At 41.1% G+C, this 24,035-nt stretch overlaps 1 protein-coding gene across 3 annotated transcripts in view; it reads left to right on the forward strand.

Annotated features, from left to right (window-relative positions):
* Positions 1-11,332: 11,332 nt before the first annotated feature.
* PTGER2 (prostaglandin E receptor 2) overlaps positions 11,333-24,035 on the forward strand; it is a 73,533-nt gene continuing 60,830 nt past the window's right edge. Inside the window, exons 1-2 of one of the 3 annotated variants that reach the window (XM_072963070.1) lie at positions 11,335-13,015; positions 15,720-15,776. In XM_072963070.1, coding sequence (XP_072819171.1) covers positions 12,191-13,015; positions 15,720-15,755 — 861 coding nt within the window. In that variant the 5' untranslated portion in view covers positions 11,335-12,190 and the 3' untranslated portion in view covers positions 15,756-15,776. Of the gene's footprint in view, positions 13,016-15,719; positions 15,777-24,035 lie in introns of all 3 variants that reach the window. The other 2 variants (XM_072963069.1, XM_006199843.4) reach the window with 2 other exon arrangements.

The following is a 24,035-nucleotide window of genomic DNA, read 5'->3' on the forward strand; positions in this document are numbered from 1 at the left end:
GTTTAATTGGTAGATTTGATGATACTACATAGAAAATACTTACAATAAGGGAGAAAAAAGCAGAATGCAATATTTTCTAAAATGTGTTATTGTAAAGCAGACAAAACTGGGGGGACATATTTCAAATTAGACACAGGAATCATATTAAGGTCATATGATTTCAGAGAATTACTACTTTTATAATTTAAAAATTATAGTTAATTAAAATTAGATTTTCCTAACTCCTAATGGGTTCTTTCTCTTTCAAATGACATCAAAATTTAACTTCAGAACTCTTAATTAACAAAAGCCGACGGAATGATTTTTTTATATGTATTACTCCTCTAGGGGGAGCATAAGTCCTTAAAATACATCCTAACTAAACAGATCTAACACAATAGTCAAAAATTTTAGAATTGTAAGGGACTTCAAAGATAATCCTAGTGTGTTTTCTTTAGTGCTAAGGATATACAGAAGACACTCCCCAACTATAAATAATTTATTTTTTATTCTTAGTGCTGCTTTTAAATGACAGACTTTCTCCCATTGAGTATATAATCTTTTTGAGTGGAAGTTCCCAATGGTAAAAATGAAATTAAAAAAAAAAAAGAGAGAGAAGTTAGGATGCAAATTCTTCTCAAAGCCCTATTGTTACTGACGTGGAGCTACAGTCTAATAACCATCCCCTGAAATTTCAAAGAAAAGTGCTATTGGTTCACTTAATGGTTTTAGTTTTGGTTCTTTGGTATCCTATTAAGTTTGGGTTCCACAGAGTACCAGAAAAGGAAAAGAATTGGCAGTTTTCGTGGGTGGTTAATTTGTCTGGGGTCTATCCAGTCAGGGCCAATCTGATCAAGGATTCACTTGGGGGCTGAAGTGTGTCTCTCCAATATGCCAATTGCAAAAGGAAATGAGCTTTAGCTTTGTACAGTCCTCAGGTCATCTGGGCTCAGCCACTGTCTAGATTTTAGTTCACACTAACCTTTTGAATGTCAAAAATGCTAATTAACATACGTTATCTTTATTGAAACCCAGTTTTGCCTCAAAGCTGTTTGGAACCAAGAATAAAATGAAAAGCCACAACTTCTTCAGAAATATTTATCAGACAGTGGCTGGGATCCCTAATTTGGCATATTTTTAAACTTAAGTTTACAAATAATATTCCCTCCTCTGGGTACTACCCTAGTCTTCAATTTATACTTAAAATTTTTTGCTAATGTTCTTTTCTGTCATTAATTTGGGCAATACTCTTTATTATACATATCTCTGTGTTTTTGTCTAATATAAACAACTTTCTATCTTTTAATTTTCAACTGAACAATTCATGACCATAAAAAGTATTTCTCTCTGGCCTGCCACATCAGTAGTTTGTTGTCCGTTTTCTTTCCATTCATCTTTTTATCTCTAGGCATCAAAAGATGGGGATGGTAGGAGTTTGGGAACTTTTTTCTGGTACTTGACCTGAACAGTGAGAATCTCCTCAGGTAGTATAAGTCCTAGTAGGACTCTAGGCTCATAGAGGAGAAGTTGGTAGAACTATTTTTCATGGAATCCAGAGGTGGATATGGCCCACTAGAACTCTTCTATTTGAGGATGGCTTGCTCGGAAATCTTTGTTTCTCTATTGGATATAGTCTGATGGATGAAATAAAAGGCCAGGATCCTGGACTTCCATTCCAGCTGTGGAACCTTTGTCCAGAATGGAGGTGTGATTCTTCAATAGGGGCCTCCTCTCCCATCTTCTTTGTACTTTCAGCCTCCTCTTCCTCCTCCTCTCCTCCTCCTCCTCATTATTATTAAAAGAAATATGTACATTGTAGAAAAGTTACCCAAAAAAAGAAAAGCAAAACTGAAATAACACACCATACTCCTACTGCCAGGAAATTACCATTATTAACACCTTAGTGTGTATCCTTCACATATTTGTGTGTGTGTGTGTGTGTGTGTGTGTTTTGCCAAAATGAGACCTATTGTGCTATTTTGCTGTCAGCTTATTTCACTTAAGGTTCTCCAGCTTTCCATATCGAAACATTTCCATCTTGTCTAATACCTACTCCATAGTCAAATCCCACAATTTGTTCCCACAATATCCTTTACAGTTCATTTGTCCGAACCACAGCCCAATCCAGGACCATGCTTTATATCTGGTCATTGTGTCCTTTAAGTCTCCTGATTTTGCACAGTGCCTCTTTTCCCTTCTTAACAAGTCTGACTAGTGGAAGACACCCAGCGAGGTGTCCCACTTTGTCTGCTTGCCACCTTGTCATGCCATTTATTTTGGCCTTCAACGCCTGAAATTTAAGATTGAAAGTTAAAACCAGTGACTTGATGAATCCAAGTTAATTTTTGTTTTAGCCAGAATATATCATAGGTGATATTGTGCTTCATGTTGCATTTTCATCATATCAGAGAAGATGCATATTAACTGAGTGCTAAGATTCATCTCTGGGTTAGGATAATGACAGTCTGAGCCTTTTATTGAAAAATTAATACCCTTGCAGCCCTTGAAACAAGAACGTGATCTCTGTGGTATTATTGCTTGTGGTTCCCATCAATCCTATATCTAAATGTTTTAATTGAAACAAGCATCATTGTCTAAGTCAATAATTTTAATAGGGGTTGATAAAAGGCAGATTTTTCCAATTCTGTCATTCCTTCTACATTCTTGGTGATCATTCTTCTGTAAAATAGAACTTTCCCTAATCACTTGGAGCTATTTGGCTACTCTGTGTTTCTTACAGGAAGGATTATATAAATGCTTAATTCTTCCTTGTTAGCTACCAGTTGTCAAAGTAAGTCAATTTACAAACCATCTCAAATAATGACTTAAAAGAGTTCTCTACTCAATAAAAAAAATTCACAATAAAATAAAATGATTCTCAAATTAAAAAAACAGATTTCTCCTTTGGCATGTGCTCTCTCCCTTTTTATGTAGACATATGGATTTTTACAATGCAGTGTAATTCAAATCCACTAAATCATTGTTCTTTTTGATGTTCAAATTATTGCAACTTTGGGCAGTGGCTGGGCTCCCTATTTTCATGTATTTGGAGGGATGGCGGAATGTAATTAGGTTTATCTATTTATTTATTACTTTTGGTGGAAGTACCTGGGACTGAACTTGTGCGAACTAGGCATGCACTCTACCACTGAGCTATACCCTCCCCCCTTGACATATTTTTTAACTTAGATTTACAGATAATATTACCTCCTCTGAGTACTATCCCAGCCCTCACTTTGTGTTTAATATTTTTTGCAAATGTACGTCTGTCATTAATTTAGGCAATACTCTTTATGTATACATATGTATATAAGTGTGTTTTGTCTAATATAAACAATTTCCTACTTTTTCATTTTAAACTTACAATTCATGATTATTAAAAGTATTTATCTCTGGCCTACCAAATCACTAGTTTGTTGTCCATTTTCTTTCCATTTTCAAATTTTCATAGCTGTTATGTCTCCTATTGTCCTTGTCTTCATGGAGCATAGGCAGGATCCAGAGCATAGTGGGTCTTACATGCCAAGTTGAAGAATTTAGACTTTAACCTGAAGGCAGTAGAGAAACATCAACCATTTACAAACAGGGGAGTGTCATGATCAGATCTCCTTTTTGGAATGATCACTCAGGCTGCAAAATGGTTAACTGCACAGTGGTGAGCAGGACTAGAGGCTGGAATGCTGGTTAGGAAGCCTCCTAACTTGCAGTCATTCAGGTAACCAGATCTAAGAAAATGGAAGCGGAGATAAAGAGAAGTGGACAGATTGGAAATGCATTTAGAAATAGTCACCAAAAGGATTTGGAGGTTATTTAGATATTGAGGCCAAGGGGGAAAGAAGAGTCAAGGATGACCCCATCTTTTTGGCTTGAGTAACTGCGTGGGCAATTACGCTAGTCACAGAGCTGGAGAACAACAGATGAGAAATCAGCTTGAAGGGGAGGAGAGGTAGACCTCAGAGATATTGTGGGGTCAGTTCCAGACCACTGCAATAAAACGGATATTGCAATAAAGTGAGTCACACAATTTTTTTGGTTTCCCAGTGCGTATAAAAGTTATATTTATACTATGCTGCAGTAAGTCTGAAATAGTATTGTCTAAAAATAACAATGTACATACCTTTATTTTAAAATACTTCATTGCTAAAAAAAAATGCTACCCATCATCTGAGCCTTGAGCAAGTCATAATCTTTTCGCTGGTGGAGGGTCTTGCCTCGATGTTGATGGTTGCTGACTGATCAAGGTGATGATTGCTGAAGTTGGGGTGGCTGTGCATTTTCTTAAAATAAGATAACAGTGAAGTTTGCTGTATTGATTGACTCTTCTTTTCACAAATGGCTACTCTATAGTGTGCAGTGCTGTTTGATAGCATTTTACCCACAGTAGAACTTCTTTCAAAATTAGTGTCAATCCTCTCAAACCCTGCTGCTGCTTCATGAGCTAACGTTATGTAGTTCTCTAAATCCGTTGTTGTCATTTCTACAGTCTTCACACATCTTCACCAGGAATAGATTCCATCTCAAGAAACCACTTTCTTTGCCCATCCATAAGAAGCAAATCCTCATCTGTTCAAGTTTTATCATGAGACTGCAGCAGTTCCATCACGTCTTCATGCTCCATTTCTGGTTCACTTGCCATTTCCACCGCATCTGCAGTGACATCCTCCACTGAAGTCTCCTTCAGAATCATCCATGAGGGTTGGAATCAGATTCTTCCAAACTGCTGTTGACACTGATATCTTGACTTCTTGACTTGATATTCTTAATGCCATCTAGAATGGTGAATCTTTTCTAGAAGGTTTTCAATTGACTTAGCCCAGATCCATCAGAGGAATCACTGTCTATGGCAGCTACAGCCTTACGGAGTGTATTTCTTAAATATTAAGACTTGAAAGTTTAATGACTTTTTGATCCATGGGCTGCAGAATGATTGTTGTGTTACCAGGCATGAAAACAGTATTGATCTCACTGTACATCTGCCTCAGAGCTCTTGCCCTTGGGTGACCACGTACGTTTGTCCATGAGCAGTAATATTTTTAAATGAGTCTTTTTTTCCCTAGCAATCTCAGCAGTGAGCTTAAAATACTCAGTAAACCATGTTTCAAGCAGATGTGCTGTCATCCATGCTTTTTTGTTCCATTTATAGAGCACAGACATAGTAGATTTAGCATAATTTTTAAGGGCCCTAGGATTTTCAGAATGGTAAATGAGCACTAGCTTCAGCTGAAAGTCACCAGCTGCATTAGCTTCTAACAAGAGAATCAGCCTGTCCTTTGACACTTTGAAGCCAGGCGTTGACTTCCCTCTAGCCATGAAAGTCCCAGGTGGCATCTTCTTTTGATAGAAGGCTGTTTCGTCTACACTGAAAATCTGTTGTTTAGTGAAGTCACCTCTATGAATGACCTGAGCTAGACCTTCTGGAGAACTTGCTGCAGCTTCTGCGTCAGTACTTGCTGCTTCGCCTTGCACTTTTGTTATGAAGGCAGCTTTTTCCTTAAACCTCATGAAGCAACCTTCAGACTTTTCTTCAGACTTTTCTTCTGTAGCTTCCTCACCTCCCTCAACCTTGACAGAACTGAAGAGTTAGGGCCTTGCTCTGGATTAGGCTTTGGCTTAAGGAAATGTTGTGGCTGGTTTTTCTCTCCAGGCCACTCACACTTCCTCCATATCAGTAATAAGGCTTTCTTATCACTCGTGTATTCACTGGAGTAGCACTTTTAATTTCCTTCAAGAACTTTTCCTTTGCATTCATAACTGCTGATTGTTTGGCACCAAGGCCCAGCTTTTAGCCTGCTTTCAACACGCTTTCTTCACTAAGCTTAATCATTTCTTGCTTTGGCTTTAGAGCGAGAGAGCTGTGACTCTTCCTTTCACTGGAGCACTTACAGGCCATTGTAAGGTTATTAACTGGCCTAATCTCAATATTGTTGTGCCTCAGGGAACAGGGAGGCCCAAGGAGAGGGAGAGGGAGGGCATCATTGGGTCCATGGAGCAGTGAGAACATACACATTTAAGCAGTTAAGTTCACCAACTAATATGGGCACAGTTTGGGCCACCCCAAAACAATTACAACAGTAACAGCAAAGATCACTGATCACAGATCACCATAACAAATATAATAATAATGAAAGAGTGAAATGTTGTGAGCCTTACCAAAATGTGATACAGAGACACAAGTGAGCCAATGCTGCTGGGAAAATGGCATGGACAGACTTGCTCAATGCAGGGTTGCCAAAAACTTTCAATTTGTTTTAAAAAAAAATCTGGGAAGTGCAATAAAAATGAAGCTCAATAAAATGAGATTTTTACTTATACATACCTATATAGTATGCTGCCTTTATAAATGCCAAGTTCCACAACAGCTTATCTTAATTTAGATATAAACAGCCACAGTTTCCCAACACATGCACTTTCCTTCTCTTGGTGGTGATTACTCATCGTTTCTACTTGAAATCGCCAACATTCCTTCTTCCTTCTGTCTTGGACAACCTCCTCATCCTCCCCTCCAGTTCCACCCACCTGCCTGCATCCGTGCCTGCATCCTGACCTTCATGCAGCTTCCATGGAGGAGGTGCACCTGCTCCTTTTTGTGACACCCCCCCCCCACTTGTGCCCTCCATCCTTCTCCTCTCAATTCTCAAGACGTTTGTACTAGAATTACTGATTTTCTCTTCCATGTCTTTTTCTCCCTTTCTGCAAGACAGTTTCTGTCTATATGCTATTACTCATTTTGGAACCCTACAGTCCCTCCAGTTACTGCTGAATTTCTCAGCACCCCTTGTCATTCACCAAACTCATCCATGTTGTGGTCTTCATTCCTGTGTTTTCTCACCATTGGTTCTCTCCCCATCCTCTCCCCTAACTCCTCTCTAATCAAGTTTTTGTCCCTACCTCCCCACCAAAAGTGCTCTTAGCAGGGTCACCAGAGGAGGCCCTCCTGCAAAAGTCAGCAGTGGGTTCTCTGCACCCATCATGTTAGACCCTTCAGCAGCACTGGCCCAGCCCACCACTCCCTCCTTCATTCATTGAGCACATATTTCTAGAGTGTTTGCTCTATGTCAGGCACAGTTCCAATCCCTGAGATTCATCAATGAATTAAAGAGACCAAGATCCCTTCCCTGTAGGAACTGATATTCTATTAGAGGGAGATAGTTAACAAGCAAAAACAAAAAGTAACTAAACATGGTGTGTTAGAAGGCAATAGGGCTGTGGAAAAGAAAAACATAGAACTCAGCCACAGCCTGGGGAATTTCCCTTTGACACACGATCATCACTATGACAAAACACACCCTATGTGGCAACAATATTTAATATCAAATCAAATTGTGGAATATGTCTGTATATCCTCATGTAATAAAAACAAACCACATTTTTATCTGCTTTTTTTCAAAACAAATTTTTATTGAATTATAGTTGCTTTACAATGTCGTGTTAGTTTCAGGTGTACAGCAAAGTGATTCAGTTATATATATATTACATATATATATATTCTTTTTCATATTCTTTTCCATAATAGGTTATTACAAGATACTGAATATAGTTCCCTGTACTATACAGTAGGTCCTTGTTTATCTGTTTTGCTGCTGTCTTTCTTAAGTCAGTACTCTTCTCCCTCCTGCTTCTCCTGGATTTGATATGAGAATGTTGGAGAGAAGAAAAAGAGGAAACTCAGGGGCAGTGGGGCTCTGGGAGTTCTCAGTTTGTGATACTGTGTATTGGGTCCAGGGGGCAGCTACCAGAGATAGAAGAATGGGAGTAGCTGAAACTTCGGGGCAAAAGCTGACTCATTTTTACCCCTTTTTAAAATTTTGTCAAGTGATGGCTTCTGACAGTGAAGAAGTAATTAGGAACTCAAAGTATGATAGTATGGTCAAGAAATAGACTTTTCTATGGGTAATACTTTTCATTTTAATCTTAATGAAAATAAAGCTATTATGTTAAATACAGTGAAAATTTTCCTTCCTGCCATTAGTGGAGTGACTCATTTGATCTAAGCCCTTGGGCTAGTAAGCAGTGTGTAGATTTACCGTTCTAATGTTTCCTGTCTGGGGACAAGAGAACTGTTGTACTCTCACATCCATTGGTAAAGTACTTCTTATTGACTCAGGGTTTTGCAAAGACTTTATCAAGTTGTTTCTCAAACAACCCCATGAGGATGTAGTAAGTCCCACCAAGCCCTGGTTACACACACAAGCCTACATGAATGCAAATAGAGCTAGATACTAATTTGACTGATATTAACTTATGTATTTTTTGCCCAGTACTTCCTGATATCCCAGACCTTTCCCTGGTTTTAGCAGCAGCATCTAGGGCATTCTGCACTGACTGCCTCAGGGAAAGAACATTATTGACAGGTATCAACTATTAGTTGATGACTTTTGAAAGGCAAGAGCCAGACCACAGGAGATGAGGAGGATCAAAGTTTCACCATTTCTCCCCCAACTAACTCCACAGGCTGCGAAGGAAGGAAGGTGAAGTTCAAGAGAACAAGGAGAGCTTAGATGTTAACAGAGGGGTTTCCTAGATAAGGTTGTACCACCAATCTCAGACAGGTATGAAGGATCTGAGAGCATTAAAAAAAACCCATGCTTCACTTCTTGGGTAGAAACAGGGCAAGCATCAGGGAATGAGGATTCTCTAAGCCTCATGTGGTATAGAAGGAGTGAGAATAGTTCCCAGGAGCACAGAAGTCACAATGACATGAAGAGAAAGGTAACCAGATGTGATTCACATCACTCAGATTCACTCTTTATTCTGCAACTCCAAACTGCTGTAAGTTTTAGTTTTAGAATTTCCATTTAGTTCTTTTTTATAGTTTCCATTTCTTTATTAAGATTCTCTACCTGCCCACTCACAATTTCCCTTAATTTTTGGAACAACTTTCAAAGTTAGTTTCTATTGCCTGCTTTTTTTGTTTTTGACCCTTCTGTTGACTTTTCTGTTCCCACCTTTATGAGGAGGGACTTCTTGGTGATGGTAGTGTCAGAATTGGGTTAAGCAATGACACTAACTTAGATACCAAGGACCTAAGGTAAAAGCAATCACTTTAAGTGGGGCAGGACACCTCATTAGAAATGGTGCCTAATGTGTGATGATTTCCAATCTTCAAATAAAAAGGACAGTTGCAAAAGCCTTGTGAAAACGGCAGGGGTGACTTCTCCAGTCTTCTTGATCAGTCTCAAGAAACTGACAAGACCTTCTCACTCACTAGGGAGTAGAACTGGAAGAGAACTGAAAATATTTAGCATTTAACCCCCTGCCTTCTACCAAGTAGAACAGACTCCCCCATTGATTAATCTTTTTCCAAATTAAAAGCACCTTTCTTGCATTTCCTGATATAAAGGTAATACATACTTAGAAAAATCAGCCAAAACAGGAAGGCATAAAGAATAAAGTGCTACCCAGAGAAATTATCATTAGTATTTTGCTGAACATCCTTCAAGATGCTGCTCTGTGAAAATACTCATGCATATAATTTTATGTGAATGGAATAACATACAAGCTTTTAACTCAATACATGTTAAAGATCATTATCAGTAAATATAGATCAACATCATCCTTTTTAATGACTGTCTATTGTGTGGCATAGGTGTACCAAGATTTATTAAACCAATCCTCAATAGAAGGACATTGAGTTCTAGATTCTTGCAGTGATGAACATTATTTCTGCTTTCTCTGTGTATGTATAACATCTCTGTGTACTTGTCAGATTATGTCTCCTTGAGGCAGTACATTTCTATAACATTATTTCTGGGCTGTAGCATATTCAACAGGCTTGATTTCTGGACCTATGAGGCAGTGTAGTGACTTTGTACTGTGTCAACTCACCTAAGCAGGATCTGTTTTCCAGAATCCTGCATGGTTTCAGGTTAGCATTTGGCCATGAGGAAAATGTTGAACGAACTTTACAAGGCAGAGGCAAAGCAGTGGCTATGTTTTCACACCTGAAGGACAGTGCCGGCTCCAGGCATGGTGGTAACTCCAGCACGTTGTGGCTGATCCACTGGCTCCCCTTGCTGTCATAAGGCAGCACCCAGACTCCAGCTCCTGCCAGATCTTCAGTTTCTTCATGTCCTAAGCCAAGTGCATGTACAGCTCCGTGCAGGGTGCCAGCTTCTCCTGCAGTACATCTGCATTATCCATGTCGAAAGTAGTGAGACACACACAGATCCAGTCTGTCTTTGAAGATTCCAGTTGTTCATGAATTTCAGTTTGTCCCCACAAGTTCTAATTCTGTTCTTACTCTCATCTATGTCCAGCTTTCTATCCTGACTGCCTCTAGCTGATCTATGGTGACTTCAAGCTCAACATCAGAACCAGAGACAGCAAACAGCCTAGCATAGACTCCTCCACCTTCTCCCACCATCATGTAAGGTCTAAAGCAGCCCTGTCCAGCAGAACTTCTGTAGTGATGCAAGTATTTTCTAAGTGAGCTGCCCAAATATGGTAACCACTAGTCCCCATGTGAGTCTTTAGCACTTGAAATGTACTTAGTGCAAGGGAGAAACTAAATTTTTACTCTTATTTAATTTTAATTCATTTAAATTTAAATAGCCACAAGTGGCTGCCATATTGAACAGCACAAGTCTAGTGCCTAAGAATAAAACACTCATTCTTTATCAGAGTGGTTCTGTTTCTCCGCTTAAATCTGACGGATACAGGCAGCAGCTGCTGACCAGTGGGGAAGGGGATGTTGACAGAATGCTAGCATGCCAGGAATGACAGGCCTGGAGGACCCAGACCTGGGGGGCCCACTAGCCTGCCATCTCTGAACTTCTTACAGGAGAAAAATAGACCCCCTGTGAGCTTGCCCTGTTGGGAACCCCATCCCCAAACCCGTCCCCAAGCCAGAGTGATCACAGTGAGCTAAAGTAGTCACAGACAGCAGGCAGTCTTTCCTTTACTCTCACACCATGACTTTACCCTCTTGCCAGTTCCCTACGCAGATCCTCCCTGCTCCCATGCCTCCTCCCTTCCCCAAAGGAATATGATCTTCCTTACAGAATGTAACTACCCATGTCTGTCTTTTTTGTTTTGTTTTGAACATCAACCCATTTTCATAACTGTAATTACTGCAGTAGGAAGTAAGCAATCATTTTTGTCAGCGCCAGTCTCCGAAACTGGTGACTTACCAATAAACTTTCCTGAGAATGGACCTTTCTGGGTAGGTCTGGCACAGTTAATTGAACATGACAAAATGTATGGCTGAACGACATTTTCTTTCACAGCTGAGCTTGAATTGCGAACAACGTGCAGTGGTTTCAGGCTGTGCCCACAAACACAATTCTACACGATCACAAGGAACTTTTTTTTTTCTTTTTTCTTTTTTCTTTTTTCTTTTTTCTTTTTTAGTGGTTGCTTAAACAAGTGGTTATCCGTTATGGCGCTGACATTGGAAACGGCGAAATGCTGGCAACCGAATCAAAGCAAAAGTGCAAGATAGCTCAGTGCGCGCGTGGTTTGTTCCTTGAATGCAAAGGCTTGCATTTTCATTTCCCCTTAGTTTTGGTCCCGCCTCTTGGTGTATCTTCTTGAGGATTTTTTTTTAAAGGAAAGGAAAAGAACATATTTCTCATACTGCAAGCCATCTTTCGTGTCAGTTGTTCCCTTCTTTTTCCCGTCTCACTGGACTGGGTCCTCCTAACTTCTCTATCGGTTGGTGAGTCGCTTTGCTCTCTCCGGTGTTGCCCGGCCTTCAGTGAGTCCTGCGCAGACCACGAAGTGCCCGGCCCTCCTTCCCAGCTCTCCACCAGGGCTAAACGCTTCCAGGCTGAGAAAAATAGCCAGGAGGAAGCGCAGCGTGGAAGGAGGACCCCTCTCCGGCAGGCCATCCGCGCCTTGCCTGGCCCCCTCTCCGCCCCCGCTCCCTTCCCGGGCTCGCGAGAGACTATCCGTGTGACACGTCCACCTCCCGGCAGCTCGCGGGTTCTCGCCCGGAGCAGCACCGAGGAGGCGGCTGCGGCTCCCTGGGTGTGGGTCCCTGGAGGAGCCTGGAGCGCCGTCCGGATGCGGCAGCCGAGTGGCCTCTGTGGGAGCCTCGGGAGACCCGTGCCAAGCCTGCCCTCAGTGCGTGCCACGGGCCAGTAGAGGGCTCTGGATTTCGGTCCCTCCCCTTTCCCTCTGGGTCCCGGAGCACTCCAGCTCTCAGACCCTCCTCCTCCCAGGTACAGGCCGGCGGGAGAGGAGGACGCATCTCTCCTCCCAGCACCCTACCATGGGCAACACTTCCAGTGACTCCAGGCTCGAGAACTGCGATGCTGAACAGTGGCTTCCCTCGGGTGAAAGTCCTGCCATCAGTGCGGTGATGTTCTCGGCCGGGGTGCTGGGAAACCTCATCGCTCTGGCGCTGCTGGCGCACCGCTGGCGGGGGGACTCGGGGCGCAGCGCCGGCCCCGGGAGCTCCATCTCGCTGTTCCATGTGCTGGTGACCGAGCTGGTGTTCACCGACCTGCTCGGTACTTGCCTCATCAGCCCTGTGGTGCTTGCTTCCTACGCACGGAACCAGACCCTGGTGGCACTGGCGCCCCAGAGACGCGTGTGCACCTACTTTGCCTTCTCCATGACCTTCTTCAGCCTGGCTACCATGCTCATGCTCTTCGCCATGGCCCTGGAGCGCTACCTAGCCATCGGGCACCCCTATTTCTACCAGAGCCGGATCAAACGCCGCGGCGGCTTGGCCGTGCTGCCCATCGTCTACACAGCCTCCCTGCTGTTTTGCTCCTTGCCGCTGCTGGGCCACAGGCAGTACGCCCAGTACTGCCCTGGGACGTGGTGCTTCATCTGGCTCGAGCAGACTACGTACCTTAGGCTTTACGCCACCCTGTTGCTGCTCCTCATCATTGCGGTGCTCGTCTGCAACTTCAGTGTCATCCTCAACCTCATCCGCATGCACCGCCGGGGCAAGAGGAGCCGCTGCGGACCCTCCTTGGGCGGCAGCCGCAGGAGAGGGGAAAGGGTGTCCATGGCAGAGGAGACGGACCATCTCATTCTCCTGGCTATAATGACCATCACCTTCGCCATCTGCTCCTTGCCTTTGACGGTAAGTCACCCACTTCGTTTCCACAGCCAAGCTCTGTGCAGCCTTCTTTTTCTCCCCTCTTACTCCCACCCTTTCCACCACCAAATTTTTGCCACTTAAAGAAATCTGTCCTAATTTGTAAAGGTCTATAGCTTTCCCCTTTTTCTTCTCCCCTTTATCCCATTTCTTATTTCCCTAACCCGCCAGATGGGCATCTCTATGCTAGTGTTTCTCATTAGGCAACACAGTTGCCCCTGAAAGGGAGTTTTGGCCCTCCACTAAGCCAGTCCAGACCCCAATCCTAGAGTCAAAGCCCCTGTACAGTGTCCCTGTCCCTCCAAGGCCAGCCTGGCTTACTACTTGAGGAAGAAGCAGTCCCTTCCATCTTTGGATAGTTGTCAGTTACAACCTGTCTTCCCTTAGCTGTAGTTTGCCTCCTGGTACCCCGCCTCCACTAGTGCTAGTTCTCCAGGCTCTGCCTTCTGTTCCCCCAGAACAAAATGTGATACCCAACCCATGGTAATCCAGCTGTCATTGAGAATGGTCCCAGGTGAGATGGGTCCCTCTTGGAGAAGTCCAGAGCATTTATTATTTTTCTTAAAAGTTAAACAAAACCTCATTTACAGATATCCCAAATTACATATTGGGAGTATAACTCTTTGTGGCCATGAACATTCGTAATATATACATAGTGATAACTAGAAGAAAGGGTAAGTTGCCTGAAGGAACCCCTTGCTAAACTTTTGGGTTCTCTCTAGAGAAGGCATTTATACCTTCTTATGAAATATCCTCTTGATGTCACTGTCAGAAATATCTGGAGGTACTCTGCACTTTATGAGCACAAAGCCATGTACAGGAGTGGCTGGTCGGTCTCAGGAATGGAAGAGTTAGGCATGTTCAGGGCTTGCCTTGACCCAGCAGGCGGGGGGGCTGCCTGGGAAGCTGAAGGATGGGAATCTAGGTTCTGGGGTGGGTGCTGCCCTGGTTGGGCCAACATCAGCAGTTGTTTCTCTGATGCTGTGAGTTTGAGCCTCCTAAGGCATAGCGTGGGTAGCAGAGCCTGTAATATATCTGAGCATGTACTGGCCTCTTACAGAGAAATGGGAACTCAGTTTTAGCAGCTCTACGTCCTAATCTTCAGAAGCTCAAGACTAACCCTGTAGGGAGTAAACAGTTGGCAATGACTCACCTGCCACAGTCTTGGAAAAAAGAAAGAGACAGATGATACCTGCCATTAGCAAGTGTGATCTGTAGAAGCTGAAGAAGTAACTTTATGCTACTTCCCGCCTTCATCACTGCTTTTCATTATCTTCATACACTCATCCTCAGGGGTGGAAAAGGACAAAGGATCCTAAAAGCCTGGGTATGACCCTTCCTCCCACAAATTCACTCCCTTTCTTAGCTATGTTCTCTTCTCCTTGATTCCCACAGTCTTCATACTTCTGCCCCATCCTCTGTCAGAGTAGAAGCTGATCTGAATCAATAAGTTACACTCTGAGATGAATGAGATGGAGTATGTAAAAGATGCCCTTTTATAAAATGAAGTGGTACTGTGGAAGGCTGCATCTCCCACTCAATCTGAGCAGGGGAGTTTGTGTAACAGAAATGCCATGAGATAGAAACCAGCATGGCTTCCACAAGTTTGTTTTGTTTAACGGGTAGAACTATGTCAGGAGCTAACTCAGCTTTTTAGGATCGGAACTAGGATGCAGAACATGTATCTGTGAGGGAAGGCATTTCAGGTTCCACTAAACAACTTAGAATTTAACTTGAGAGACATGAGAGACATAAACCATTTCTGAATTGGGGAATACCTGTCATTGACTAGGGGAATTAGGATGTCAGTTCTTGGAGTTTTGTCTATCGTGTGTGGGTGTGTAAATGTAAAAATACCCCCCAACCCCAGCTACTTTAATAGCTTAGAAACGGGCTCAGAGGTGAGCACACACTTGTGAAAAGGATCATTATTTCCTTTTCTCCCTTTGGAGGAGGAGAACAGGAAGAAAAGGTCTCCTCTTTGATCATTACTGACCCACTGCATAAACCTACTTTTTTTAATAAAGTCAGTGATTTTCAGCAGGTTCCCCTGTTTTCAAGTGAATTTGTCTTTCATCATGAGAACGTCATCATTGCCATATGTTGATTTTCAAAGGTATAATAAACACACACACACACACACACTCCCCCTTCATTTAATATTAAGCTAGGGGTAGCCCCATAGTTGCCAAATGGAAGAGTTAAAAGTCTAGTTAGAAGGGGTGGGAGCAGGGGTTAGGAGGTTTGCTCTGAAGCCGTGTTTTTAATCTAGGTTGCCTGTTTATGGCTTAGGGGGGCCAGAAGAAGATTATGAGGCAGCTTTAGCTCTTTCAAGCCACTGCTTGGCATTGACAGTATCAGCAAATATTATCTAGGTTCTCTTCTGCATATATGTATGGCAAAGATTTCCAGACAAAGAGCAGGAAAAAAGCCTACTGTGAATATAATCTAGAAAGCTGGCCAAGCTGACTTCTTGCCTTAGGGCTAGCATGACACATTTTCCAGATGAACTACAGATAATCCACTAGGCGCAAAACAGATACTTGAACTGTACCTTAAATGGGAAGTATCAAGTCATCTCTTTTTTTTTTTAAATTGAAGTACAGTTGATTTACAATGTCAGTTCAAGCTGTACAGCAGAGGGACTCAATTATACATATACATACATATATACACATTTTCTTTTCAGATTCTTTTCCATTATACATCATTACAAGAAATTTAACATAGTTCCCTGTGCTGTACGGTAGGTCCTTGTTGTTTATCTATTTTATATATAGTAATGTGTGTCTGTTAATCCCCAATTGCTAATTTATACTCCCCTTCCCTTTCCCCTTTGGTAACCGTAGTTTTTTTCTATGTCCATGAGTCTGTTTTTGATTTGTAAGTAGAATTTTTATCTTTTTTTTTAGATTCTACATATAAGTGATATAATATGATATTTCACTTAGTATAACAATCTCTAGGTCCTCCATGTTGCTGCAAATGGCATTATTTTATTCTTTTTATGGCCAAGTAATATTCCATTGTGTGTGTGTGTGTGTGTGTGTGTGTGTGTGTGTGTGTGTATACCACATCTTCATCCAGTCATCTGTTGATGGACATTTAGGTTGTTTCCATGTCTTGGCTATTGTAAATCATGCTGCTGTGAACATTGGGGTGCATGTGTCTTTTCCAGTAATACCTTCCTCCATATACATGTCCGGGGTGGGATTGCTGGATCATATGGTAAGTATGTTTTTAGTTTTTTAAGAAACCTCCATACTGTCCCCCATAGTGGCTGCACCAACTTACATTCCCACCAACAGTGTAGTAGGTTAACTTTTTCTCCACACCTTCTCCAGCATTTATTATTTGTAGAAGTTCTAATGATGGTGATTCTGACTGATGTGAGGTGATACCACATTGTAGTTTTGATTTGCATTCCTCTAATAATTAGCACTATTCAGTATCTTTTCATGTCTTTTTTGGAAAGATGTCTATTTAGGTCTTCTGCCCATTTTTTGATTGGGTTGTTTGTTTTTTTGATATTAAGCTATCTGTGCTGTTGTGTATTTTGGAAATTAGTCCCTGGTCGGTCATGTCTTTTGCAAATATTTTCTCCCATTCTGTAGATTTTTTCATTTTGTTTATGGTTTCCTTTGCTGTGCAAAAGCTTTTAAGTCACATTTTAGGTCACATTTGTATATTTTTGCTTTTATCTCCATCACTCTAGGAGCTGGTTGGAAAAAATATTGCTGAAATTTATGTCAAAGAGTGTTCTGCCTGTTTTCCTCTAGGAGTTTTATATTATCTAGTCTCATATTCAAGTCTTGAATCCATTTTGAGTTTATTTTTGTATAAGGTGTTAGAGAATGTTCTAATTTCATTCTTCTACATGTGGCTGTCTAGTTTTCCCAGCACCACTTCTTGAAGAGACTGTCTTTTCTCCATTGTATATTTTTGCCTTCTTTGTCATAGACTAGTTGACCATAAGTGTATGAGTTTATTTCTGGACTTTCTGTCCTGTTCCATTGAGCTATATGTATGTTTTTGTGTCAGTACCATACTGTTTTGATTACTGAGCTTTGTAGTATAGTCTGAAGTCAAGGAGCATGATTCCTCCAGCTCCATTCTTCTTTCTCAAGGTTGTTTTGGCTATTGGGGGTCTTTTGTGTTTACATACAAATTAAAAAAAATTTCTTCCAGTTCTGTGAAAAATGTCACAAAACTAGCAAAATCCCTCAACAAATTACTAGCAAATCAACTCCACAGTACATTGAAAAGGTCATACATCATGATCAAGTGGGATTTATCCCAGGAAAGCAAGGATTTTTCAATATCCACAAATCAATTAATGTGATACACCACATTAACAAATTGAAGAATAAAAATCATACAATCACCTCAATAGATGCAGAAAAAGCTTTTGATAAAACTCAACATCCATTTATGATAAAAACTCTCCAGAAACTGGGCATAGAGGGAACATACCTCAACATAATAAAGGTCATATATGACAAACTCACAGCTAACATTATTCTCAGTGGTGAAAAGCTGAAAGCATTTCCTCTAAGATCAGGAACAAGACAAGGATGTCCACTCTCACCACTTTTATTCAGCGTTGTTTTGGAAGTCCTAGCCACGGCAATCAGGAAGAAAAAGAAATAAAAGGAATTCAAATTGGAAAAGAAGTAAAATTGTCACTGTTTGCAGATGACATGATGCTATACGTGGAAAATCCTAGGGAGGCTGCCAGAAAACTACTAGATCTCATCAATGAATTTGGTAAAGTTGCAGGATTAATTATACAGAAATCAGTTGTATTTCTATACATTAACAATGAAATAACAGAAAAAGAAGGAAACAATCCCATTTACCATCACATCAAAAAAAATAAAATACCTAGGAATAAACCTACCTAAGGAGTCAAAGGACTTATACTCAAAAACTATAAGACACTGATGAAAGAAATTGAAGATGACACAAACAGATGGAAAGATATACTGTGCTCTTGAATTGGAATTGTTAAAATGTCCACACTACCCAAGGCAATATACAGATTCAATGCAATCCCTATCAAATTGCCAATGACATTTTTCAAGTCATCTCTTAATAAGGAAATTTAAATTGATCATTGACTAATTTTATCAGTAGATTATTGGTACATCTTAGTATCTTTCGTTTACATAGCACTTTAAACTTTATGAATGCTGCACTGTCCAGAATTAAGTTATTTCTTGTAAGGCTTATCTGACAATTCAAAACTCAAGGCTGCTGTATGGTGCATTACATTCGGCTATTTCAGAATGCTTGGCATGTATCTCCAAGGGGTGTTTTTTCCCCATATCCTTTTATTCTACTTGGCCCACACTAAAATTTTGGTCAAACATGGCCTCCACCAATCTGCTACCCGAGGCAGGAATCATTTCCACAGATCCTAACCAGGGCTCTGGTAGACAAGGCAAAAGCTTCTAGTCGCCTTCAGAAATTCTCCTGTTCTTCTAAGAGAGCACACACAGCCCAACAGGAATACAACAGGAGCCACAAACAGGAGCCACATAAGGAAGTTCAAGTTTTCTAGTAGTCAGATAACAAAAAGTAAAAAGAAACAGATGAAATTATTGATGTATTTTATTTACCCCAATAGATCTAAAATATTATCAATATAAAATGTGATCAATGTAAAATAATTATTAATGAGCTATTCCAAATAATTTTCTTCCTGTGTCCCAGAAGATACCAGCCATCTACCCTGTCTCTGCCTCTTCCTTCCTTGGGATAACAGAACTGCTTTCTGTGGCCCTCAAAGTGGGCCACACCACTGGCCCAGCAAGGAGCGCCCACAGCTGTGTACCCAGTGGGACACCAGCCTACTCAGCACTCTAGGAATAAGGGGACGGGGGAAGTGGGAACTTAGGAAACCTGAACTGAGACCTGATGTCAGTCATTGTCCCAAGGAGTGGGAAGGTTACAATTACTGCCTCCACAAATGCCAACCTAGCTCTCCCAAAGTTTGCGAAGTGAAACTCACAATGTAAGATGCCCAACACCCTGTAATGAAGTTTAGCTTCAACTGCCATATCAGCATCAAAATGACGAACATTTTTGAGTGCTAACTTTTACATACATTAACCCATTATCTTCACAACAATCTATAAAATAGATAGCATTTTTATTTCCATTTTACAAATGAGGCAAATAACTTACCCTGGGTCCCACAGCTAGTGAGTTATGGAGCCGAGACTCAAAGCCAGGCAGTTTAAGCACACAGCCTGTGCTCTTAACCACAGTACTATCAGAGAGATAGTCCTCATTTCAGGGATAACACGTTGAGAGGATTAGTCCAAGATTTCACAAGAGAATTGTGAAAATGTTATAAATATCTGGACCACTTTGTCTCTTAATTTCAGCTTTTCGCTGTAAAGATAAACTAGCAAAGACTTTTTTCCCACATCAGATCAAGGGGTCTGAGCTGGGGCCTCAGGTGTGGTTTCTTTTTTCTTCTGCACAGAGCTGTGCGTTGAAACGCTGAGACTGACATTTTAGGAGATCAGCTGGTATAAATGCTGGTCTAAATTAAGAAATAATCAGATTATCCCTCACATAAAATCTTCTGTTTGTATACATAGGACATTTATTAATTGACTTGTTTAAAGCATTATTTTGGCTGTCCAATATAAAATCATGGAAAGGACCAACAACATATTCCAAACTGTTTATACACCAAAGGAATAGTATATAAGTTAATAAATTTCTCCTTATGTTAATCAGCTGTTGTCATCATTTCACAGAGATAAATAGAAACTTTCTTCCTGAAATGGAACAGCACACAGGAAATACATCAGACTTCCATTCTTGGCTCAGATACTGTTTATATCTTAATTTCCAGCCCACATAAAGTCGCTTTCTCACTACTCTACTAATAACTGGATAGCTTCTGTTCATTTTAAACTGTTTTCCACATGCCATTAAGATAAAGTGCTTATTACGCATTTTATTCAGTTCTAAAATTTCAAGAGTGAACCACTGACTCATTCTAAAAATGTCTTCATCTTTAGAAATTCTTTAGGGCTATAATTTCTAGGTAAATCTGATTAGTAGAATCTGATCTTTGAAATACAGAACAAACTCGAGTAAACAATACTGGTGTTTCCTACTCATTCCTGGTTCTCTTTATGTAAAGTGGAACATGAATGGGGGTTATAAAACTGATAGGAAATTTGTGGATTACATACACACACATCACAATTCTAGTAGGGATGGAAGAGAAATCCAGAAACCTCTGCATAACCACAATGAACTTTGCCTGGTGACATTTTGAGTTAATATCCACACATTATGGAAGGCCCTTTATCATTCATACATCATCCATGATTGCTTGGGGTCTGTTGAAATTGTTTTAATATACCTTACCTCTTAGGAGAAAGTTCCTCTGTCAGAGTGTTTTCACTTGACACCTTTTCCTTTGCCATTTGATAGTATGAAATAGTGGTTGTGAGAACAGATAATTACATTGAGTTTTTAAAAGTTAAACAGGAAGAAATACAGTCCTTTTCCCAAAAGAGAAATGGTGTATTATATCTACACCATTGGTCAAGTTGATCGTTATTGCCTGCAATTTAGTTGTGGAAAATATGAAGGAAAGAAAAGCCCCAAAGAAAGCCAAGTAGGTACTAAGATATAACCATGGCTTTGAAGTCTATAAACAGGAGCAATGATACCCATAAATTTTTGTGACACCTTCAAAAAGAAGTCTCCTACAACCCATAATCAGTCAGTGGCAAATTTCATGGGAGATGTACATCACAGGCTTTTTATACAGGTGGTGCTGGAGTGTGTGGTGGCTAAGGGGAAAGGCTGGGTCCCACTGCTTGTGACTCCATGGCTTCCCTACTTACCTGCAATGTGATATGGGGGCAGGGTAACTAACCTTCGAAGTCTTGATCTCCTCTTTAGTAAAACAGAAGTAATAATACTTTACAGATTTATGAGAGTATTCAGCAGAATAAGACATAAACTGCTTAGCACCATGCCTGGCACACATAGGTATTCAGTAAATATTAGCTACTCTCTCCATAGGATTCAGTTTCCGAAGGAAAATCAGATTGGATATTAATGATCAGGAACTGGATTCTGGAAGCTCCAAGTCATTTGTTAATTGGCCAGTCCTTGGTGGGTCTTTTATTTTTAAGTATGATACATGAATAATTTTAAACTATTTCAGGTGCTTAGTAAGGGGCAAAAGCCATGATTATGAACTTTGGCTGCATACTGAATGACCTGGGGACTCCAAAAACTCTGAAGGCCAGATTACAGCCTAGACTAATTAAATCAGAGTCTCTGAGAGGGGCGTAGCAAGCCATCAGAGTATTTTTAATAATCCTCAGGTGATTTCAGAGAGCAACCAAATAAAGTTCTCATTTGCTCTAAAATTTTGAACCCACTATGTTGTTGCATTAGAGGTTTCCACCTTAAATAGGTAGCTGAAACAAACAGTAACAGGTTGGTGCCAAGATGAAGTTTTCCATGGAGACTGCAAGAATTCTCTAGAAGATAAATCTAAAGAACACTGATTTTCACCTGTGCCACTTTATAGGCATCTCAGCAAGCTCTATATTCTTGGCAAATCCCTGTAGAGAGAGTCTGTTGTAAGGAATTAAAACTCACTAAACTGGTATACATTAGTACTTGGTATTTTTCTCACAGCAAATTTATTAGTAGCATGTGCCAGAACATGTGTAAATTCTACCAGCCTCTGAAGCTGAATTCCAGAATATCAATGAAACCTTATTAATCGATTGACTTATAGCCATTGTGTCAGCCTTTAATGAAAATCCAGGATTGGCTGGAGGGAGAGGGGAAGATGGAGTTATTGTTTAATGGGTACAGAGTTTCAGTTTGGGAAGATGAAGAAAGTTCTGGAGATGGATGATGGTTACACTTATTTTTCCGTGTTCTTTTGTGTGATGGTCAGTCAGGTGCAGCCATAGAGGAGACAGGAGACACTCAGGGAAACAAGGTTATCATCCTCCCAGGTCTGAGAAGCAGGAAGCACTGCAGAATACAGGGCCACGTGGGCAAGTGCTAGTGCAGGTCAGGAGACAGAAGGAGCAGGAGCTAGGGGAGAGCTGGGTCGTGGCCTCTGTTCGTTTCCAAGGGAAAGGCAAAGCAGGGTAGCATGAACAGTTGAGAACTGGCTATTTTGAATCATTTCTGCAAGCTCTATACTGCAGGGGTGGCTCAAAGTTGCCTGGGGCCAGGGCCCTGGAATGATTAAAGCCAAGGAATGCTGCCTCCTGGGGTCCAGGGCCAGACTGAGAAGCTCTGGATTGATTAGTCTGCATGTCAGAGAATTGCTCCAGGGTGGGCCCTTGGCTCTCTCTAAGAATTGGTAGGGGGCAGTCTCTCCCCAGCCAGAAAGGTTTTCACTAGGTCAAAACATCATAATATACAAAAAGTAAAAATATAAACCATATAGAGTTGCACAACAATGTGAATGTGCTTAATGACACTTGAAAATGGTTAAAATGGTAAATTTTATGCTATGTATAATTTGCACTAAGAAAAACCAAGCAAACCCAGGGTCCACAAGATCAAAAATGGTGAACTCTAGGCAAAAGACAAGAACCAAAGAAAAAATAATGGGGAGGGAAGAGAAGATGAAACTTTTATCAAGAACTTCAAGGGTCTCTGAAGTATGTCTCTTTTCCAAGTGCAAAAGAAGAAGTTGTCTTCTACAACATATTGGCCACTTTCTGAAATGCAAATTTTAAGCATCTCTAAAAATTAGTCAGCATAGTAAAAGAAAAGGAAAGGAAGAAAATAGTACAAATAGTACAGGATTGCTTCATCCTCTAAAACCATTTTTCACTTCTCATTGGTCTGCCACACACTAAAAAGATCAGGAGCTGGTGTGGGTTATTCGTCATTGAAAACCTGACTCATCTTCATGTGTGACCCTTGACACTAGAGTGCTGAGCCCTCCCACACGGCCCATTGGGCTAGCCAGTTCAGTGTTATATTCTTTGGCGAAATTAGATTGTAAACTAAGCCACAGACTTTTTATAGAGCAGAATGCTCAGTTGTATGTGTGTGTGTCTGTGTGTGTGTTGGGGGGAGAGTAGTGGCTAATATATTTTAATCTATTGGATTTATGGACACTATTATCCTGAATTCCTAAACTCCAAAATCACTCCTTAAATATGCCATATAAGTACTGTATATTTCTCATCCAAAAGTTTTGCTGACAAGAAGAGTATTGCTCCATTGCCTGTCCCCACCTAACTTTTCTCTTCTCTCTGTAATCAGGGAAGTCCACCAACAGGTCCTTTTTTTCCCTTACTCATCTGCCAAGTCTTTTCTCCATTCTCTAAGCCAACATTCTCTGGCATAAACACCTATGGCTGCCAAACCTTCCCGATATTGCCCTAACGTAAGCAACCCAAAGGTGACTGCTCTCCCTCCCTGCAGTTTGCTTTGTATGCCCAGTTGCCAGATGCCTGCAGAGTAAGTACCAGGCAAAAAGGAAATAAACCATTCCTTCTGGCAAGGGGAATGGAGGGCAGAAGGAATAGCTCTCTAACTCACTGGCTACTTTGGTGAGAAAGTTCCTGGAGTTTTATGAAGGACCAGTTTTAAATGACTGGGTGTGCTTTACATGTTTCCCTCCTTTCTGTAAGCTGTGTGGACGTGTTTGATGTTTATCAAGCATGTACTGTTTCATTTTTTTCAATCTGACCAAAAAGTTGTGTTCTTCTCTAAATATGTAAGAAACCAGATGAGGGCCATTGTACCGCTTTGAAAACATTGGCCAACGTGTGAAGATGTGTCAGCTTTCCAGTGTTTAGGGCATTGTTCTGAAGACCTTTGCTCTAATATGGGCAACCTGGATGTAGCACATGGTCAGCACTGCTCTGCTGTCAGGGGGATTGGAATTTATGCCCTGAGTCGGCCACTAACCAGCCCCAAGAACTCAGGCAAGTCACTTAAACTTCTCTGCACCACGGCGTCCTCATTGGTAAAA

This window comes from Vicugna pacos, chromosome 6 (genome assembly GCF_048564905.1).
Source record: "Vicugna pacos chromosome 6, VicPac4, whole genome shotgun sequence".
Taxonomy (NCBI): Eukaryota; Metazoa; Chordata; class Mammalia; order Artiodactyla; family Camelidae; genus Vicugna; species Vicugna pacos.